Here is a 24,601-nt window from a genome sequence, read left to right on the forward strand (position 1 = left end):
ATATTTTGTTTTTCTCTTCTTACTTTTACTTCTCCAACATCTTCAGTCTCATCTTTCTTCTATAGACAAACATGTTGTAGGCCCTAACTCTAAGTGCATTTTGCCAAACTAACCACTGCTGTCCCGTGCCTGCTTTATTCTGTCCTGAAATCATCCCCCAGCTTCCCAACCTGATTGTTCTTCAGCCTGTATGTCATCTATCTCAAAGGCATTTGAGTAAGTGAAAAGCCTCATCCTTTTGCTTCTGAAACTCATTGCACATTACTTTAGCAAAGGCCTTATTATATTTTTTTATAGTCCTCATGAAATTAAGAGCTCCTCAAGAGCAGGCTAGCTTGTTAATATCTGTATCATGACTATTCTTCGCATTGACAAGTTGTAGATACTCAGTAAATATTTTTTGCAAAAAGTTCATCTGAAGCAATTTCCATTATGCATTCACATATCATTCCTACCCCAACCATACAATCAGATAAAGAACTTAAGAATGCCATTTAGTGTTAGCAGTAACACATTTTCCTTTTTAGATGAAAATTAAGTGAACTATCATACTGACAGTTGTTTATTCCTGAATTTTGCCTTTATGTTATTATTCCATTGTTTTCTTCTGTTTCATTTTACATCATCTAGAATGTGTTAAGATAATCTATTTCTTATGCAATTTGAAGATAAATGTTATGCACACATCTTCTATGCTTTATGGAATTAAATTCAGTAGATTTATTTTTCAACAATACATTTCAGTATTATTCAAATGTTTTTATTTTATTTTATAGCCCCCATAAAGAGACCTTTGAGATAAGTTTTCTTCCTAATTGTTCTTCATTGAAATTGTATTACCCTAGATATACTGTATATCTACTTGTGTATATACTTTTTTGTGTGTTTGTATGCAAAAAAGTAAGATTTTTGCCTCTCAAGAACAATTTTCTTCCATTTTAGGAGTAATATGCCCCTGCTGAAAACGAATGCTTTAGTCAAAAGAAAGGCCTCTGTAACTTCCTAATATACCATAAATAAACATTTAATGACAACATGATTTCTTCTGTTACAAGCACTGTTCCTTCAATTACTTATTCAATGGCATTATTTCCTAAAATATTTGCTCACATTATTATATTGGGTAACTCTTGTAGGGCATCTCTGAAGTTGTAGTCAATCATCATCGTTTTTTAAGTAATTAAGAGAAAAATACCATCACCATGAATTGCATTTTATGCAATAATCTGCTTAGCTTAGGCATTTCTTTTTTGTTTGTGCTTACTTTGTCTGTCAAGTTCTGACACATAGTCTTGTTCTCTTTATTTTTAAATGTATTTTAAATAGTTTCCTCTATACTTATTGAAGATGTACTATTTTGCTTATCAGATGTGTTTATGATCTTCACTACCAATCCCAAATTTTAATTTTATTTTTATGTGGTGTTCTTCTGAATTGAATATAAAGATTCCTATAGATTTAGCTAAAGAACCAAGAATAATCTATGCAGTAAGCATTATTGTCCTTCTATCTGTCATAGTATTTTGTTGTTATATAAAGGTCTCTTACAAATGATTTGCTTGTATTAGTGCTGGAAGAAAGTCATAAGTGAAGCTGGAAAAATGTGATAGCCAGTTTGGATTCTCCATGAAATTCTGCATAATTACATTTTCTGGGGAATATTCAAATATCAGATTATCAGCTGCATATCTAATGCAAAAAAAAAAATGCCTTTGGTCAATATGCTAGTCACTTAACAAGAGGAAAATATCTCCTAATTCCCAAATACTATGAATAATGCCTTTTACTAGATATAAATAAACATTGTTTTCCAAATAACAACCATAAATGAAAAGAGCTTTCTCCATTTTATATACATTGTCATAATCTTATATTACCTACCCTGATGATGTCATTAGAATAGAGCAGAATACAGATTCTATTCCCATGGGTTTATTTTATCAAGTGTCATTCCTTGAGAAGGGCTAAAGTCTAACAGCTTTTAGTTATATTCCATTCCTCTAATCTGTGATGTCACCAAATTGGTTGAGAAATGTATGTTATACATTCATTTCTCTGCCAACACCTCATGAAAGTAACTGAAGATTACACTGTCAACTGTCTTGTCTAGCTTATTCATTTAAACTAGGAGAACTGATTGTAATAACTTATCTTTCTTTATTTACTCCATAGGGCTGCATTTATGTACAGAGGAAAGAGTTACTATGTACAAAATGTAGACTTGCCTTTTAAATCAGAAACTTTGGATTCAAATTCTGCTGTACTCTTCCTTTTCCAGCTGTCTTCCTTCCATGATGCTTTCAGAGTACATCCCTATGTGCCACTGACTATATAAACAGTTGGTAACTACCTTAGAATAGTTACTATGCAACACGCATGGTGGAAGGTGCTGCCCGGTTCTTTTACTGTTGGTGTAAAATGGTACTGCTGCTCACCTTAATGTTAGAAATATACACAGATGTTTAAAAGTTACAGATTTTATAAAAGACTCAGATATTTTATCAACTCTTAATTTTTGTTGTTGTTAAATTAGAGAAAATAAACCAAACTGGAGGTTTAAAAAAGTGGAGGAAAACTTCTTTTGGACATACATTCTTTTAATTTACCATATTCCCGATAAGAAGAACATTTTATCAATTGGACAAGCAGAAATTTTCCTTGAGAATAATGGGATTTATTCTATGAAATTAATGTTGATGGTTAGAAATAATGTAGTCATTATAACTAAGTGATGAAAGAACTGGAGTTTGGCATGAAAAAAATTAGAAAAAAAAGATTGCAAGTTAAAATGAAGTACGTTAATTACATTACTCTGATAAACTGAAACTCAATAATCTATCTACCATCTATCTTTGCAGATAATAAAGGAGAAAGTTACTGACTTATTTCCAACTTAAAGTCTGAAGAATCTAAATGGAGACTGAAGCTACCATCTAACATGTTAAAGCTTGAACTACTTTGATTTGGTTTGCCCAGAGAAAGAATTACTCTCACCACTTTTATAAAGACGAAGAGCTTTTGACAGAAATCTGTCTGTGCAGACTAGGGTGAGTATGACACTGAGGAGTCAAAAAGCTATTAGAGAAGATTGTAGGCTCAGAGGGGCTCCTCATACAAATGTTCTAATAGGAGGAATGAGACAGTAAAAAAGAATGTATTCACCATACATCCACATTGGGTTGCAGCGAATTATGATACCCATAGGGAATATCTCCAGTACTGGGTTTCAAAAAACCAATGAACTAATCCTTCTGAGATATCATAAACTAGTGAGAAAAACAAGAGATATTGCCTGTTTTTATTTCTTTACTTTGTAGACTAAACCTAGATGGAAAAAAAAAATAAAAACAAAAACAAACAAAAAAACCCCCTCCAATCTTTGATTCTTCTATGACTTGAGGAAAAGCAATGCACTATATAAGAGTGTTTGTTTGCAAGTTGATTTCCCTATATGACAGACGATGAGATAGAAATAAACTGCATAGGGCTTATTGGGGTGTACCTTTGGGATCAATACATGTGGGAAGCAGAGGAAGAAAGCAGGATTGGGTTAAGAGAGAAAGCTAACAACGGTATAGGGCCAACAACAGCCTTGGTCAACTCTGGAAGGAGTCTGGAGTTAGATTGCATGTTGTTGCTATTGTGAGTTGGACCAAAATCACCAGGTCTTTACACTAGCGCATCAGTCAGAATGTGGGTTGCACTGAAAAGAGTGTGACCTTGGGCAAAGCAGTTTTCTGCAGCTATGGTAATCCTGGGAGCAGCTAACAGTTGACGGATGTCTGCCTACATCACTCCCAGAAGCTAGAACAGTATATAGTTCCTTGAAGGGGAATCTGGGTGGTACCTCTCAGTCTCCAGAACAAATCTATCTCTGCATTATCCTTTCATTAGATTATAAACTTTTTAAACAGAAGATAATGAATCACACACATACATACACATATGCATACCTAGAATCATTATAATATCGATTGTTCATTCTTTTCAAATAAAATAATCAGCCATAGAGCTACACCATAGCCTCAAACGTACAAAAATCTAATGTTTGATTGTTTTGACCAAAAGCAATAATGCAATGTTTCTACCCCTATATCCGGAGACGGGGCTCATATTTTCTTTTTCAATGTAATTCTCACGTAAGAGCAAAAGTCCTAACTAGGATGAACTTTACATCTTTTAGTTCTTACAAACATACAGCAAGACAGTTATCATTGTCCACATTTTACAAATTAGAACATTGCAGAAAACCTAAGAAATGTGTACAGGTTCCTACAGCTATCAAATAAAAGAACTTGGATTTAAATTTAGGGCAATGATATGCCATCTGTATGTGATCTTTGTTTAGAGACGGGGGTTGTTCAAATTGATGTAACATTATAAATTATTCTAACTGCATGCTAGATTGGAGCCCAGAGAAAAACTGCAAGATGACAAGAAAACAATTTAGAATTCATTCTGAAATAGTTTATTTATTTTAATTATGGAAATTAAGAGCCCTATCGCAAAAATCCACACTTTGAAGATGATTATTACATAGCAACACAGAGTTTGCATGTATTCCATTAGAAAAACAAAAACCTAGGTTACAGATAATTTTACTGGTTCCCCTCACATTATTCCTTGCTCTGCTGCAAGCTAGTCTGAAGTGATAGCAGTGGGGAGAAAATACTTCAGTAAAGCCAATAGAAGTCATAGCATGAAATCTGGGGAATACAACATGCAAGGTACCCAGAGCTATGATTTTCACTGATTGTTTTGAGACATGGAGGTAATCATTTCAAAATAAATCTATAAACCATTCAACATATATCCTATTCTTCTCCATTCTCTTATTATGGAAATTGAGAAGAATCTCCATTAATGGATTCTATTCTCTCGTATCTCTCCAGGGGGTATGTTCTATGAACTATGTTTCTTCTCTTTCCAACATCTTTCACATCCCTTTTAACTTAATCTATTTCCATCAGACTTCAAACTTGATGAAGTAATTATCACTACTAAAAATAAAAAGAAGAATAAATAAAAAAATAATCACTTCCTACTATGTCTTGCTATAGTTCCTTCACATCTCAATCTAGGAGGAATAAAAATATATTATCTCCATTGCTGCCCTCATTCCTCATTGAGTTATTTATTTAGTTATTTATTGTCATGGTAAACTTTTTTTTTTCTCTTTTAGCCTTAGCATTTTCTCCCCCCGCCACCAACTTTTTTTAAAATTAAAATGTATTGGGGTGACAACGGTCAGTAAAATTACATAGGTTTCAGCTATACAATTCTACAATATATCATCTACATATCACATTGTGTGTTCACCACTCAGAGTCAGGTCTTCCTTCACCATATATTTGACCCCCTTTACCTTCTTCTACCATCCCCTGTCCCCTTACATTTTCTACTAGAGTAGTTTTCACAGTAATCTACTTATTCATTCTGAAATAGTTTACTTATTTTAATTATGGAAATTAAGAGCCCTATCACAGTTCTCAGTTAAGAGACCTATCACAGTTCTCAGTTTACACAGCAATTCCTCACAGGGGATTCTCCCAGGGCTCTCAGTATATAGGGGGATCCTTGTTACACATGCTCAGAGTGTTCCCTATTGTCCCTCACAGTGCTCATGATAATTTTTACTTTGGTATCTAATGGTGTGTTTATTTAATGCCTGACACTTCACCTAGTGGGTGAGGTTCATGAGAACAGAAATCCTTCTGTTTGTTGCAACATTATGAGTCCAGTGCTCCACACATAATAGACACTTTATAAATATTAATTCAAGGAATGATTAATGAACGATAAAAATGATCATAACCATCCAACTAAAGTAGAAAATATATTGATGCAATTTATGGTAGGTAGAAAAACATATTGACAAAATGCTACTATTTCCTCCTTTAAGTCTTCAAAGGGAGGCAAAGCAAGATATTATTTGGTCTACAGTCAGAAACACTTATAAATGTCTTTGTGTTGGTTGAAAAACAATATGCTGAGTATGACATTTTTGTGTAGATTTTTATCTTAGCATAGTGCAGTTAAAAGAATACTAAACTTTGGCTGAAAAATACATTTTATTTTACTCCTAGTTTGTTTACTTATTAGCTGTGTTACAGTTACCACTTATTTATTCTGAGATGTCATGCCAGTAAAATGGGAAAATAATTCAGGTCTTAAACTGCTCTATAAACAGGTGCAACAAATCATTGTTTACAATTAATCTACAAATTTTTAGAAGGAAACCCTTAACCTAATTGATGGGAGTTAAAATTGTTACATTGTTTTTTTATTCTTAATATCAGAACTGTTACTGTGATCATTTATTTTGCCAGTATATATTAAACATGTAATATTTGCCAGATACTGTACTTGGTACAAGATATACAGAAGCATAAGATATGTTCCCTCATACTAGCTACTTAATTGCTCTTAAAGATGTCATAATTACTGATTAAAAAAAAAAAAAAAACAGGAGTGAAATACAAAGAATTATATCAAGTCTTTGCTAAATGTATTCTCTGAATAAAGTTGGATCTTGAGTACAGAGGCAAATGTAGTGCTACATACCAATTAGACATAATTATGTATATGTGTGAATATATATATATATATATATATATATATATATTAACTTATATGTGTTGAGTGTCTTCTAATTTAAAAACTGCTTTTATGTACATTATCTTTTATAATCATCACATCAAAACTGAAAGGATGTTATTATGATCACTTTCATTTTACTGATGAGAAACCTGATGCAATAAGAACTTAAATAAATTGACCAATTTGTAGAACTAGTAAATAGCAGAATTAAAACTCCAATCTAGATTTGTTTCACTGTAAAACTTTTGTTTTTCCTACCACACCAACTTTCCTCCCCTCGTTTTGTTCTCTTGCTCTCTCTGTTTATTATAGTCATATATGCTAATCTACATGATAACATACTACGGAAAGTACAATACTATACTATACAGGACTTAAATATTACTTTTCATGCCAATCTGTTCAGATTACTTAAAATTAATTTCATCAAAAACTGATATAAACTTTAAAAATAATTATAAACTTTGTTCAATTAATAAGATAATGAACATTAGTCTTATATATAAAGGAAAGTTCATTTTCACTTGCCTCAAAAGAATACTACTACATTTTAAGTAAACCAAAACAGTCTTATCTCTCTTGTCCTAATTGATTTTGGGTAAGTAGATACATTACAAAAGCATGGCAAGTCAGGGTACACTACAAGGTTTAGAGAAATGACGGAAAACATGACCATTAGACTAAGAGTTGCATTTAAAATTTGAATTTTAAATTCTATATACAATTGTTAAAAATTCACATAAAGTTTGTTCATCTGTCCAGTTATAATGGCCGGCTTCATAAAAGCTGAACATGTCAATATATTAAGATTTGGATGTAAGCAGCAAGCTTCTACAACTAATTGGTAATTGGTGCAACATGGTCAGTCATTTTTATGAAGGCATAAAATACAATATTTTGAAATATATACATAATACAAGGCTATGGTTCATAACAGAGATGGCTGAATCAAGATTAAAATAAACGTCAATTTAAGTCTCAAATTCAAGTGTACAAAAATGTCACTGTTGCTGCCAATACTATTACAATCACACTAGGTATTAGAGTTCGTATTATGCTTGGGTGATTAAGATTTCTCTCCTTTAAGCCTTTAGGGAGGTTTATAAACCAGAACTATCTTTTTCCATTTTGTAGATGAGAAAACTGAGTTTCAGGTAGATTAATTTGCCCAAAGTCATAGAGTTGCGAGAAGACATAGCTAAATTTGAACTTCAGACTTTCTAATGCTGAGGTCAGGGCTTGTCTCCAGAATATTATGCTGCCTCCAATTCTAAATATGAGTTCTTTAGTATTTCACAGCTCTATACAATTCATACTGCCACTTGGCAGTTATAAAGTTTTGGTAAAGAATTCACCTCTCAGAGTCTTCAGGTATACAAATATTTGTTTCTACCACATCAGATTTTGTGGGAATGGAGAGGGCTGATTCCTATAGAGCACTTGGAACAGTATTTGGCATGTAGCAAACAATCAATGTATGTTAATTAATAATACTAATATTGTTTTTTTGTTTTTTTTTAAATTTACACTTATGACCATGGCTAAATGCCCACAGATCTATGTGGAATATAGATAATCTCTCAAAAATTCATTTAGCACTCATTCATTGCCATCTGTTTATTTTCAATAAATCCTAACAATGTCCCAGATATTCTTCTCACACACTCTTATTTCAAAAGCTGACAGTAAGCCAAAAACAGGAAGAAAATAAAATCATGAAAGACAAGATGTTATTGTTCTAAAATATGTTCTCTAAATATTATTATCTATAGCCAATTTTAAAAATAAAAATTGAAAATACCAAACGCCCCACATTAATTCTGTAGATTTTATGTGATTGTAAATTATTCTGGACCTCATGGGATTTGTGAATTATAACTGAGTGACAATCAAAGAGAAAAATAAAAGCAAACTTGCTTGAAAAAGTCAACTCAATTAATGTAACTGAAGAAACTCCGTTGAGCTGTGTTAATTTATTAAGTTCTTCCTGTGAATGAGGTTATTATTTCAATGTATTAATATTGATTTTTAGTTTCTTCAACACCAAGACTACTTGTGATATTTAGTGAGACCATGATTTGAATGTAAAGTTTTCTAGGTATGAATATTTCTACCTGAAACGTATGTCCCATTAATTAGAGGAAGGTATGGTCAAATAATGCAGAATTTCAGAAGGGGGAGTTCGGTGCATATTTCTTGTTTGGAAATTAAAAAAACAAAATCCTTATTTGAAAGGACAAGAAAATCATTGGGTTTTCCTATTTTTCTATTATTTCTATTTTCCCTTTCTTTTCTTTATCCCTACCCTCCCAAGTCTTCTTCACCTTGTGCCTCCTCCATTTTTTCCTATCAGCATTAAGTTTTCCATGTTTCAAGAGAAAAGTCCTGCAAAGCAGAAATTGTTCAGAACCCCCCTTCACACATATATATGACACATATAAATAATTTAAATGAAGTATATATTTTAAATGGATAAATGGAAAATACAATCATAAATACATAACCGAATAGGCTGGTAGCATGTCTGTTATAGTTTTCCTCCATGTAATCTTATACCTGGGAATATCTATCCTTCATTAGTATTTCCTTGTCTCCCAGGTGGTAAATATTTTTGCCCTGCACCTATAGTAACTTCAATTATTCTTTGCATTAACACTGCTTTTTAAATAACTCTATGTGTACTGTTCTACATGCTAAAATTCTATAAGTAGATAGATACCCAATATCAACACTTTTCCTCTGTTTATCAAGAAAACTTATTTACTTGTGGTTATGTGTAAATATGTATGTTTAGATGTTGACCTTTATTATATCTCTTTTCTTTCTACAACATTTATGAATTTGGTGTAAAAATTTACTTTTTGATAATTTTAATTCATTAGGTCTAATTTAATTTAGCGTCTTCTAAGGGTTAAATATTGGACTGGGGAGTGAGGTTTCTAAGATCAATATGACAGTCTCTGATTTCAAGAAATTTGGATTAAATAAATGTATTTTAGTAAGTACTATCAAAAAGTTGTGCACAGTATAATACAGGACCATTAGTAGGGAACAATTAACACACAGAAACGTTCAGAAAAGGTTTTCTGGAAGATATTATGTATGACTAGTATTATCAAGGATGCATTATCTAAATAAAAAATGGAGAAAGAAGAAATCAAGGCAGGGGGCATGAGCGGAGGCAAAGAGACATGGAAGAGTTCTGAGAACATCTATTGGTAATTACAAGCAGTTTATTATTACTGGAGGTAAAATTGTAAAACTAGTAGTGGGAGGTGTGCCTTGCTTCTTGCATTGTGGAATATCTCCTATCATTGGACTATGCTTGTTAGAGACATCATTCCAGCAGTTGCACCCAGGATAATTACTAACGGTCAAGACTAGTGTAAGGATAACCAATTAAGGGGCTATTAACAATAGGTCAGGTGAGAAATAATGAGAGTCTGACTATGGTTGTTTGGAGAGAGGAGAGACTCTGAGAACAACTTGAAAATTATCAAGCTTGGTGATTGACTGGACATGGACAGTGAGGGCGAAAGAGGAGACTGAGATGGCTCCTTAGCACTTGTTTCGGGGCGTGATTAACCAAATGCACAAATCAGGAAAAGGAGCCCTTTCTGCTGAAGGTGAAAAAAGGGGTTCAATATTAAATATGTTGAGTTTGAGGTGCCTATAGGACATACAAGTGGGTTTGTTTTACAGATTACCTATTTGAGGCTACAACTTGAATGAGCAGAGGGACTGGAGATATATAGCTATGGGAGGCATCAGCATCCAAGTGAAATTAAAACAGTGGGCTTTACTGTGAGTGGAATTTCCCAAAAGGAATGCATATAATCAGAAGAGCAACTGAGAAGGTACTTCCAAAATTCAAAGTTTGTTTTGGAGATTTTGGATATGTTTATTACATAGATTGTGGTGATGTTAATACAAGTGTATACATATGTCCAAACTCAAACTCTCCAAATTGTATACGATAATTGTGTGTATTTTTGTATACCAATTATACCTCAGTAAAGCTATAAAAAAGGAATAATACAGTGTATATATATATATATATACACACACACATATACATATATACTATATTATATATATGTATGTATATATATATGTATATACATATACATATATACACACATATATATGCATATACACATATACACATATACACATATATATACATATATATATATATATATATATATATATATATATATATATAAGTTTAAGGAGCAAACAGATAAAGGGAAGACAGAAGAATCAGGCATTCTTAAACATGAACACTAGGCACAAGCAGGTACTAGGGTCTCAGAAGGAAGAAGAGATCCATTTGAAATGCAGCAGTGAATTTACTCAGATTAAAGTAACACTTAGCGATTAAGTAGGCATTGATGACCATGAAGTTTGGGGTGGATGTCATTCATTGCACATCTGGGATTATGCAACTATGAATATTTATACACACACAAATGCATGCACAAGGACATGCATTTTTTTTATAACAGCAGACAGTAAGACTAAAATCTGCCAGCAGGGTAGGTCCCAAGTAACTATTGCAAAAATACATGCATAAAATTTTCTAATCCATTTATGAACTAACTAAATATTGGAAAGATCATCAAGTTTCAAAAGTATTCACAAACAATAGATAAATCTCCATTATAAATATTTTTGGGTAGCAGCATTAAAATGAATTTTTCAAATTGGGTGGACTTTTGTTTGTTTGTTTGTTTACTCTAACCAGTACAGTGTTTCCATTATATAGTTTGACTTAAAAAGAGAACACATAAAATTCCCCACCGGTGACCCACTTAAAAAAGAAGTACCTTGCTTCCCCAAAAATAAGACCTAGCCAGACCATCAGCTCTAATGTGTTTTTTGGAGTAAAAATTAATATAAGATTGGGTAGTATAGTATAGTATAGTATAGTATAGTATAGTATAGTATATCATATTATATTGTACTATAGTATATTATATAAGACCTGATCTTATATTATAGTAAAATAACACCGGGTCTTATATTAATTTTTGCTCCAAAAAACGCATTAGAGCTGATTGTCCAGCTAGGTCTTATTTTTTGGGAAACATTGTATTATAGTTTCAGGCAATGTTGAATGTCATGCTGAGCAACGAAAAATAAATAAGACACCATAAAACTCCCTATCTTCATTTCATTTGTAGAACCCCATACAGAGAGATGACAACATTAATTAATCAGACACAGACCACTGAGGGTCAGATTTATTTTGCTTAATATTAAATTATCTAGTTGAAGGAAATATCAATTTTTAAATGGTATTACCCCTACCCTTCTAAACACTGCAGTTCACTAATGATTTTAAAACTGCTTTAAGGGTTTCAAACTAAATCACTACCACTTCATCAACTGTAGCTGAGATTTAGCATGCAGATATCACACTGGGAATACATTTGTGTTTCAGGTTAAAGAAATTCAGCCTCTTTTGTTTTAGAACTGGACAGACATTTTGTTGACTCAGGGCTCTATTTTGTTACTTAGAGCTAAAAAAAAAAAAAAAAAGTCAGTCCTGCATAGAATTTCTACAAGGTATTAATGGAAAGTTTGCTGAGAAGTAACTCACTTTATATTGTTTAAACTTAACAGACAATGTTGTTTCCAAGCATGCCTTCTCTGAAGCATCAGTGCAGGCATTCATATCCAGGGCTACTCTGAAGACAGAGATGAAGATGGAGGAGAATTCAATCCCCTAAGAAACTGCTCGAGATGCTACCTCGAAGGGTAGAAACCTTTGGTATGAGCTCCAAGCTTTCTTCCCTCCACTGCTCTCCCCTAAACTTCCACTTACCCAAAATATACACTCATAGTGATGCATTGAAGCACCTATTGTGACAAGTGTACCAAAATGAAAACACTGCCTCAATTCTCCTTTATGCTAATTCTGTTAGAGAAGTACAAAGAAGTTCTCTTTATGACCCTGTGTCTGAGACACTGTTTACTGAAATATGTCTTCCTTTATATCTGACTCCCCAACACAGATTAAAGATTGAATTCATCAGATACTTGATGAGAAACAAATGAAAATGATACACTTTATATTGAATTAAGTGTCATGATTCCCCACTTCTGAAAACCCGGGATTCATAATGGGACTAAACTTATTTGCATGGCTCTTATACATTAGGATGAATTATTCCCCACAGGTCCTGCAGTTTTAGGAATAAATTGGATTTGGGAGACACAGCCAAACAATTTACCAAACTTGTTTAAAATGACATAATCCCAATGATATGCCCAGCTTTACCTACAACTATTTACCTTATTTAACAATAAGTAAATTAATACATACACACATACATACATACATACATACATATATAACATAAATTTAAAAAAACATCTTCTCTGTTGCATAGTATCTTCTCCCTCTGTCTCTCTTTCTCATTTTCTGCTGGGGATCTACATTCCCAGGGACTCAGGGATCATCGCAGATTTCTGTAGCAGCTGGTATAAGGCCCGTTATATGTGAGACCACTCTATAAAGGTGAACTACTGGCATGTTTGTGGTTCAGAGTCAGAAGCATGCTTACAGACTCTCTAGATTCTATCTCCTGTGAAATATTGTGAAGGGCACCAACAAAATATTGCACTCACAGGTAAAGTGTTTGTATCAGCAGCTATTTCATTAGGCCTTCCTGTCCTTCCCCATCTGACCTCAACATGTTATTAATCAATTTTCCAGAACTCTTCTAAACAAACATTCCGATATTGTCAGACTATGTCTTGTATCACATCTGTCTGGTATCTTTATTCCCTTTCTTTTTTTTCAGTTTATAAACTCACTAATTTGTCAAAGTTCTGCAGATTGATTCATTTTCCCATGAACCCTGACATAGCAAACTTAATCCTCTGTGGTCCTTCTCATTCCTTTTAGTAAATAATTGGTATACACATTTGACACTTGACATTGACACAGAGTCCATTTTTACTGTGTGCTGGGTTTTATTCTGCATATATTTTTTCTCCCCAACTATACTGCTATTGCAAGTGCTTTGAGAATATGGAGAGGATTCTCAAATTTGTGTCGTACGCTATACCTATGTACAATAAGTTCTATGTTAAAAAATTACCAGATTGTAGTTTAATTTTTAATATGCTGCTAAAACTATTTTGTTCTGTATAATTCATAAATATTGCTTCATTCATATTCCTTATCTAATAAAATTTGATACTACAACACTACATTAATGAATAAAAAAAATCATTTAGTATTTGAATCCAAGTATTGGATCATTCATACTAAAACATCATTAGAAGAAAAATTCAAAGTTGATAACTCAAATTCAGTAAAATAACTGACCATACATAATTTGATATTAAGTGTATCTTAATAGTTTTGGTGATAATTAAAATTAAATTTTATAAGCATAGTGTGAGTCATTCAGTGAAATTAATGTATTATATCATTATCATTAGGCAGCAACAGGAGACCATTTTGATGTATCAACATTCCATTCTGTGAACACTACAATTTCTCTGGCACTGTGCAGACTCAGTTGGATGCACCTGCCTCAGATGATTTTCTCTTTCTTGGTACTTTCAAACACATTTCAGGTTTTAAGAAAATATGATTGCCTAAAGACAGGAGACAATTACTACTTTACCAAAGTATGAGTCTAAGGTCTATATTTCAATTTTTAATGTTGAAATAAACTAAAGTGATCATGTCTTATCAAACTTAAGAAAATAAGAAAATTAAACTGAATGCTATAATTCCTTCAAAGACAAAGAACCACTAGGAAAAGTGGCAAAAATAAGTTAAAAGAAAAATAAGATTAAATAAAACTTAATCATCATGTTAATTTCTACTTATGTGCTAATAGCTCGATATTCCATATGGGTTTTATCTCTCCAATGCTCAGTAAACTAAGATCAATTGGAAATATAATTTTCCTAAATGATTTCAATACCTGTCTATTTTACCTGAGTAGTTGATAAACATAACTAAATGAATTTTCCAGTTTTCATCTATGTGGCATCCTAGAGTGACAACTGTAAAGTAATTTAATTATCATTATGATTAGACTATTATATTAGTTTAAGCCTTATATGTCTGGGCTATTATAATTGCCTACTTACTCAGCTTTCTGGATTTAGACTATCCCATTATAATCTACTCAGGAGTAATTTTTATAAAATAAAACTTGTATAATGTCACAATTCAGAGCCTACAGGGATTCCCCCATCTCGTTCTACAACATACAGAGTAATGTTTATGATATGGCATATCTTATTTACTGTAATTAGGACATGTCACATGCTTTCATCTGTCTATGCTTTAATTCATGCAATTACCTTTCCCTAGACAGTTTACAACCCCTCTCAATTTCTTTCTCACCAGGATTCACTCTTCTTACTCAAATTCAGTATTGCCTCCTTTCTATATTTTCTGCGCACGCCCCTCTTATAGATTTTATCACTTTGTTTGCTTGGTGTAACAGAAGCTGTCAATGCCCCATTCATATCCCTCAGAGGATGCATGGTTAACTTCCTATCTATTATCTTCTGCACTCTGAATGAATGCTCTTATATCAGAATTGCAGAGAGCTGGCTGTTTACTTGCATGGAAGGCAGGAAGTGATAAAAATGTGCCCCTCCTCCACATCAAGGGTTATCAAGAACTCTCAGGCTATAGTGTATGAATTTGTAAGATCCATTACTTCTTAGGATCAACAGTTCTGGAAAATGTGTTTTGCTCCATTTCCCAGAAGTTGCCCTTGGGATTAAGCTCCAGTCCTCCTAATGAGATGGTTAGTAGAAATCCTTTTATTGGTTGCCATCTCTTTTCTGCATCGCTTCCTTCTTCCCTTTAGTATTGCTTGAACTTCTCAAAAAACTATTTATACCTGAATCTTTGCATCCAGGTTTTTTTATTGTAGAATCTACAGTTAAACTTTTGACACCGCAGGTATTTGGTGGGGTTGTGGAGCTGGATGGCTTGCTGGCCATGTGACATCAAGACCCCCTGGCATGTTGCAACAGCACAATTACCAAGACTCTGTCATGAATTGGAATTACATAAAGGTGAAAGGGGATGTATGCCTGATGCACTCTCTCCAGGATTTGAGAGAGACAGTGATAATGATCATGATAATGACTGTGGAGTTGGTATTTATTATAAGTATTATCCAAACTCCAAGTGGGGGGGAGCCCAGGGCTCAAACTAGCCAATCCAAATGTCAAGGTATGGTGTGAAAGTCAGAAGGTCTCTAAGACAGCATTTAATTTAGCATAATATTTTCTAGGTCCATCCATATTGTTGCAAATGGTAAGATGCCATTCTTCTTTATGGCTGCATACACTGAAGCTGAAGCTGAACAATAAGTCTCTGCTTCAAAAAAGAAAGGGAGGGGGTATTTTTTCTTTTCATCAAAAGAACTATAGAAGCTAGCTTGTATGTCCAGTTAAGAATCAGGAGAACATATCTAGAAAGGAGTGTTGAGTATGCTGGGCAAAGATTGTGTGTGAAATTTAAGTAAGATACATAGTAGATCCTAAAGACTTGTTTATTGCAGTGTACACCTAAAACTGAAGCTGAATAATGATGATGTCAACTATAATTTACTATATCTATAGTCAAAGGATGTGGAGTACAGCATAGGGAATAAACTTAGTGGAATTGTAACAGCTATGTATGATGTCAGAGGGATAGTAGATTGGGGGAGAGGGGTTATCACTTTTTTGGGGGGTGTAAATGTCTAACTATTACATTGTTTTGTACACCTGAAACTAATAAAACAAATAAATAAACTATATAGCAAAGGAAAAACATATAACAAAATAAAAAAGATGTTTATATACCAAATGAATTTACATCTAAACATTTGTTTTTTGAGGTATGCATTTCCAAATTTAGACTTAATGGTATAGCTAATAACATATTTCTTTAAAAATACTTTACTATTATTCTGGAAAACAAAAGTATACCAGGAGTGTGAAAATATGTATATGAGTACACATGACTTGTATTCATCTAATATGATCAGTATATATTGAGTATTACAATTTTAATACAGTTGATCCTTTTTTAAAATGTGTATATATATATTTTTGGCACCATCTGTATATTAAATGAGAAAAGAATACCCACAAATGAATAAATGATTAGAGTACACAATGGACATAAAATGTAAATCAACAAGCTTAATAAGTTAAATCTAAATGGACATTATGATTTAAAAAAAAATCTTGAAGACCACACAGCACAGTGATTGAGAATGAATGCACTTTTTTATACACTAGCCCTATACCCAAATGCTCTCTCTGATTGCTTTCAATAATTCTGAGGCTCCATCAGTTAACACATATTCCACTTACCGTTACTTGACAGACAAAGGCATTGGCTTCTTCTTCCACCACAGACACATTTCTCGGCAGATAGGGATCAAACATTGGAGCATTGTCATTGACATCTGACACCACCACATTTACCGTGGCGGTTGAGGTCTTAAAGGAAAAAAAAAAAAAAAGATTAAAGGAGTTATTTTTACTTTGATGTCAGTTAATTGTTCATTGTGGCATTTGTCTATCTGAAAAACATCTCGTTACTATCCACTTTCCTTACTTTTACAAAAAAGAAAGCAAAAAGAAAAAGAAGAGGAAAGTTGCAATTTTCAAACACCTCAAAAAACAGATGTAAAAAGCAAATGATGACATTAAAGGGCAAACATCTTCCTGAAAATGTCAAGTATTTCCTGAAGGCTTACTTTTAGAAGTGATTTTACATTAACTCGGTCACGTGTTATGGGTGGCAATCTTTTGTTTATACAAACATGTGCCCTTTTTTCCTCTGAAATGTAACATTTCTGTAGTTTTTACAATTTACAGTTTTTCACTGTTTAAAAATAAAACTAGTACATTATAAAATTGCACTGTATATCAAATGGGTTTTTCAGGTAAGCAAATGCTACCAGAAAACATTGCATTGGTAATTTTCTAGGTTCACATTTAAACCAAGAATTTGAGGACCATATACACCACTAATTAAATGATTACCTTATGATTATACAGCCTAAGGCAATGGTGAGTAAACCTACCAGTAGTACGTGCTACCTTATTGAAAGGTATACCCTTGTCTTGTTGCAAACAGAGAATAGCATGTAGGTCATTGACTTTTGCACAAAGAACATGTTCATATGCAACCAAGCTGGAAACTGCTCTCTCTAATGAAAGCATGAGTACAGCACATGCCTTCCACCCAGCTCTGTCACAATGTGGGGCAGATCACAGAAGGCTGAGGCCAAAATTAGAGAAAGAAAGGACCCTAGGCTGGAAAATGAAAAATTAATTATGTTATATTAAATATTTAATAACACATAAATACAAAGTAGGAGGAAAATCAGATGAAACTGCACAAGAGAATTGCCCCATATTTGGTTTAAACAAAAAGAAAGAGAAGCATATTTGACTTAATATGTAAGATGGGAGTAAAAGTCTAAAAAGTTCATCATTAAGAGGGAGTTAATGTGAAGTGATTTTGCAGCAATCGTGGGGCTGAGAAGTCAAAAACTGGACTTCCCAGCCTACCAAGAAGAAGGAGGCCTGGCAAATTTCCCATCCTTTCTGTGAGGATCAATGAAGTTCTACACTCTGTTGACTATTGGTGTATGAGGTCTAGACCGGTCCTTATTTAGATTAAAATCCAACATTTAAACTCTAATTGAAGTAAAATGTTCTGCCCCTATTTTAATGAAAGCAAAAGTCAATCCTCTTTTGATAAATATAACAAAATATATAACAAAAATATAACAAAAAATAATATCATATTACTTTTTTTTTCATATACAATGTTCAGCAGTCATTTAAATATTGTCATATGTAGCAGGAAATTCCTGGGTATTGATAATGGCTTATTTATTTGTGAAAATTCAAATAGCTATTCAGAATGATTTGTATGTATTCCTATATTTAAAAGCCCAATGAAATTTCATTTAAAGACATGTCAAAGATGATGAAAACAGTGTTGTATACTCAATACCTGGAAACAATCTAAATGACCATCAATGGTATATAATTATATAGGTCGTGCTTTATACATACAATGGGATAATAAGATATACTACTGAGAATGAACACGCTACTATTAAAAGTCATCACATGGGTGAATTTCATGAACATGAGATTGGTGTAAGTACATGTTGTAAGTTTCTTATAACATAGTACATAATATATGATTCCAAGTTGGTAAATTCTAATGTTAGGGAAAATCTCTCCATTGTGATAGAGGTACAGATAGGGGTAATTTTTGTATAGAAGGTGGAGTAGAGACTCTTGTGTTTACAAGGCTGGGCTTCTGAGGTCTAATTCATTTCTGTTTCTTGTTCTGAGTACTGACTTTATAGGTGTGTTCACAATGTGAAAATTTATTAAGCTTATGGATTGTGAACTCTTCTGTATGCATATCTCCATTAAATCATTTAATTTAAAATATGCATGCACATAAATGTGTATAGATAGATGTATGCTGAAATATATAAATTCAAATGTTATCTGATTAGATGAAATACAGATAGTTTTATTTTTTCCTTTTAACTTCCATATGTTTTCCAAAATTTCTCCAAGAAGGCTACATTGCTTTTATAACAAAGTATAGTTTAACAAATGTTATTTCTTCAATAGTTGTGTTAGTTAAAACCAGTAAAAAGATGTATTTTTATAGCAGCAGTAGTTCTCAACTTGCCCAAGGGTGGACAAGATATTAAAATTGACAGCCTCGAGCACCAACATCTAATAGTTGCCACATTAGAGTTTACTCACTTTCCTTCAAGCTGCTTGACCTTCTCTATGTTAGCCTCTCTGTATTTCCCTGTCAATTAACTTTATTGGTGTTCACCCTATTCTTTAAAATTCCCATTCTATCCTAGTGAATTCTGTATGGAATAGTCATGTTTCTTGTCTAAATGTAAAGTAATAAACACACACACAGCTTATATATTTCTTCAAAAGTTGACTGAAGACCATTTGCATCCGAATCACTTGGTTAATCACTAAAAATGCAAATGTACCCCTATGTTCACTGCAGCATTACTCATGGTAGCCAAGACATGGAGAAAACCAAAGTGTCCTTCCATAGATGATAAAGAAAATGTGGTACATATACACAATGGACTATCACTCTGCCATAAGATGAAATACTGCCATTTGTGACAATACCATGTTTCCCTGAAAATAACACCTAACCAGACAACCAGCTCTCATGTGTCTTTTGGAGCAAAAATTAATGTAAGACCCAGTCTTATACTTTTTTTCATAATTTTTGTTCCAAAAGACGCATTAGAGCTGATTGCCCGGCTAGGTCTTATTTTTGGGGAAACATGGTATGGATGGATCTTGAGATTATCATGCTAAGCGAAATAAGTTAGACAGAAAATATTGGGAAACATGACTTCACTCATATGTGGGATATAAAACTTTAAGAAACAAATTAACAAGACAAACAAATAAGGGAACAAAAACTCATAGACACAGACAATAGTTTAGTGGTTATAAGACGTAAGGAGGGGTGAGGTAGAAAAGGGTAAAGGGGTCAAATGTATGGTGATGGAATGAGAACTGACTCTGGGTGGTAAACACATCATGCAATATATAGATGATGAATTATAGAAATGTACACTTGAAATCTATATAATTTTACTAACCAGTGTCACCCCAATAAATTTAATAAATTAAATAAAAGGACATTTCTGGGCTACATATTAGACCTATTTACTCTATTCTTTTAAATCTATTGAAATAGTTACAGATTATTTACTTGTATGACACTTCATTTATTTATATGGATTGGTTCAGAAAGATGGCAATAATAAGTTGTTTTTTATTTTTTTAAATTTTTAATTATTTTTATTAAATTTATTGGGGTGACATTGATTAATACAATTATATAGGTTTCAAGTTTTCAATTCTATAATACATCATCTGCATATTGCATTTGTGTTCACCACCCAAATAATATGGATGTTGCCTTATAGAATGTTTTTGTCTTTTACTGTGCTTCCCCGAAAATAAGACCTAGCCGGACAATCAGCTCTAATGCATCTGATTAAGATAAGACCCGGTCTTATATTTTTTAAAATAATTTTTGCTCCAAAAGATGCATTAGAACTGATTGTCCAGCCAAGTTTTATTTTCAGGGAAAGATGGTATCAAGAAGAGATTCTCCATTAAGTTTAAATACTAGGAAATCTACTCAGATCATTTTAATTAAAGTAGATTAACAAAACAGTATATTAGCACATTTCCACAATTGATTTTAAAAATCAATTTATAGTATGCCAATTAAGTAAAAAAGATAAGCTAGCAAACTAACAAACCTAACAAAGGAAAAGCTGCATATTTCCTATCTAGAGAATTCGTCTTATTGCTTATTTTCTCAAAAGTTCTATGAACTTACAATTGTATTCCCTGAAAAAAATATCATCTTAGTACTAAATATAAATTATCACTATTATGGTCATTAATTATAACATGTCATAGATCTTATTTAGTTTTAAATCATGGATAAATTCTAACAATACATATTTCATTTTCAAAAATGCAAGTAGAAATGTCTGTTACAGCAGGCAATTTTACTACACATTTAGCTATATAAACTGGTATGCCTCTAAAATAAGTACATTAATAAAGAATCTTTGATTTGGGATAGTATAAAAAATGTTAGTTGCAACGTCACAGTCAAAAAAATTGATGTACATTTACCTACAAAAATATTTTTTAATACATGAGAATATACTTGAACTAAAAGTTTTTTGTAATCTTCTTTTATTTTATATTATATACTTTGTTGAACCTATCATGCTAATTTCTTAAATTATTGAAAACTTAGTTTAACTAGAAGATATATAGGATATTCAAAATAGATTCATTTTCCTGTTGTGGAAGAAAAAATATGATGATTTTCGATTAACATGGGTCTAAATGAATATACATACTCATAAACTGACAAACAGAAAAACGTATGTATATGACATACAACTGAGAAATAGAGAATGGAAATGATGTGGCTGTCTTTTATGTCAATGTGGCAATGAATCCAGATACATGTGTTTGTGTGTGTGTGTTTGTGTGTGTGTGTGTGTGTGTGTGTATAGTATCAAAAAATGTATACCTATTTTAAGACAGGAAAAAACTATTAAAATTGTAATACTCAATATATACTGATATGATAACAAACGATAAATATAAGTCATGTGTATAGCTTTTTTTTTTTTTTTTTTTTTGCATCCCCAGTATATATGCTCTAACATTTTCTATAAACAGGTAATGTTTATTAGTACATTTAAAATTCCTTTCAATAAAAATGTGGAGTTTGGAGTATGGAACAATGAATACATGTAGTTTCAGATTTGATCATTTTTGGTTTTGGCCAATAGGAAAAGGAAAAAACATATATTCTGTAATAGGCATACTCTTTAGGCAATATTAAGCTGAAGCATTTTTACTGTTAGCTATAAATCATTCTTAGCTATAACATCAAGAGCCAAGCTAGACTGACTCAGGTCATAGAGTTTCTTGCATGACATAGATAGGATTCCCTTGTATCCCAGTAAGGTTGACCTGGGAGGCACTCTTCTCTTCTGAGGAAAAAAAAAAAAAAAAAAAAAAGAGTGCATGATGTAGAGTGTCTTCCAAAAAGGCAAAGAAAAGGGATGTTCTTTCTATTTTAGATTATGGGGAGAAGAAAGGGAGGCACAGACAAGGCTACAAGGTGGGATGAAAAGGTCCCCCTGTTCACCCCCATTACAACCATCACCACCATCACCACTTTGAGTCACACTTCAAGAGACAGACATTGTAGAACCATTTTGAGGAAAGTGGTGATAGGCATTGAGAAATGAAGAGAACTTTGGGTAAAATTATAGCAGAGCCTTATGGAGTATGTGAGCCTCTAGAGAATTTCCATGGGGATCACATCTAATAGAATATGGCACTGAACATGTAACAATGGCAAAGAGAGGTGGCCAAAGAGAGAAGCTTGTTTTTAATGTGTGTAGCTCAAGAATCTTAAAATTCCCTAAGAAATTGAAGTTCTAGCGATCTCCATGTGAGCAATGCCTCAGGTGAGGGCAAATGACCTCTGTGGCCAAAGTCAATCATACATTAATACTCAGCAGTAATGGGCACCACCAAACTCAAAAGGTAATTAAGGAACCAGATGAAATTCAGACGTCAACAGTCTAGAGATGAAAACAGACACAACACACAAAACAGACCAGCAGAGTTGGAGAGCATATGTATGAGCTGGTTACCTTCCTCCCAGCATCAAGGACTGATAAACACATCCTAAATTTACCCAAAAATTTTAAGATGAGAGCAGAAAAGATAGGAAGAACACTATGGGAAGCTTAATTAGTGAGTAAGTATTAACCTTGAAAAGACTAAAAACAGAAGAGGCTGAAATATTATTTTAACCGAGTTAAGTGTGAACCAAACCAGCCTCCCCTCTTACTGCACCCCAGCCTAGACACTCATTACTGTCTACTTAGCAGAGTGAGAATCATGAAGAAAATCAGATTAGGTATAAACAAATAAAGAAGGTTTTTATTCTGTACACATTTGAGTGTGTGTGTGAAGAGAGTATATTTTATTATATATATATGTATATGTATATATATACATATATATTCTATCATATATAATATTAACATGTTAGAAAACAGTAAAATATTAAATATTATCTCACAATTAAAACATCAAACTTCTAGAAGATTTATTTCAGAAAACACTAAAATATGAACATTTTATTCCTAATCAAAAAATATAAATCTATGTTTTTCAAAGATAACGAATAATTAGCTCATTATCTTTTAAAACGGCATGGTCATGTCTTTTTATAAAAGTAAATAAATCTTCACGTTTGTTTGTTTATTTGTTTTACTTTTTTCAAAAAACACCAGGAAAAAATATAGTATATTTGGCACACTATAAATGGCAGAGCAGAAAAAATATGTATGTAAACCATCTGTGTTGTATTCTAAAATGTTACCAAACCAACTATATTGAAATTCAAAATTATTTGATTTTCACATGCAATTCTGCCTGCATAAATGTTTTGTCTTTTGCTAATATTTTCTAAATTTTGATTACATTTTCAACTCCTAGATTCTAATTGTATATTTATAGCATCATGTTTAAAAGACATTTAGGGAATATTTCAAGGCTAAAGCAAAATTGCTAAGCTTCCCGCCAATCTGAAATTGTGAAGCATTACAAGTGTAAAAGACATCATCGAGTGAATCAAGCTAGTAATTCAAGAATGTTTTACAGAAAGCGAAAATCATGGTACAATCAAGTTATCTATCCTATCTTTTAATGAAGAAAACAATATTGCTGCACATGTGAAATTTGGTCAGAAATACCCACACTACAGGACAACTGTATATTTTGAATATAAACGCTTGCCAATTGAAAATAGCTGATAAAATTGTTTTTAAAAAACCCACAAAATTCTGATTACTGTTTGTACATTATATTTTCACTATATTTGCATATTTATATTTTTCGCTGTGCTAGTGGTTGACTGACAAAACCACAATCCACGAAACCTACTTACTAGTTATCTTTCAGCTTGGCGTGGCTACTTATGGATAATAAAATGTGTAAGAGAAAATATGCTAGGTGAGGTTTCTGAAAAAGGCTTTGGTTCTCTGGAGAACAGAGGGTAAACTCCTCTGGCATTCACCTTTATCCTTTGCTCTTCAAGAATAGAAAGCAAATGCCTAGAGTCGCATCTGCTCTCAATATAAGAACAGATGCAATGGTCTGGAAACCATTAGGTAACAAAAATGAAGATAAAAGTAAATGCACTATAATCGCAGAGCAAGAAATAGACAGCAGGCATCCCTGATGGCATTGCTTAGCCCTTGCACAAGCCCTTTCCTACCCACCTCTAGATTTTGGTTTATTTGAGACAAATAAAGATGCTTTGTTTAGCTACTGTTGTTTGGGTGTCTTGTTACTTATA

At 32.7% G+C, this 24,601-nt stretch overlaps 1 protein-coding gene across 1 annotated transcript in view; it reads right to left on the reverse strand.

Moving 5' to 3' along the window:
- The window catches only part of PCDH15 (protocadherin related 15), a 1,312,736-nt gene that overhangs the window by 172,647 nt on the left and 1,115,488 nt on the right, over positions 1-24,601 (reverse strand). Inside the window, exon 21 of the mRNA XM_074339439.1 lies at positions 16,960-17,088. Coding sequence (XP_074195540.1) covers positions 16,960-17,088 — 129 coding nt within the window. The remainder of the gene's footprint in view (positions 1-16,959; positions 17,089-24,601) is intronic.

This window comes from Rhinolophus sinicus, linkage group LG07 (assembly GCF_036562045.2).
Source record: "Rhinolophus sinicus isolate RSC01 linkage group LG07, ASM3656204v1, whole genome shotgun sequence".
NCBI lineage: Eukaryota > Metazoa > Chordata > Mammalia > Chiroptera > Rhinolophidae > Rhinolophus > Rhinolophus sinicus.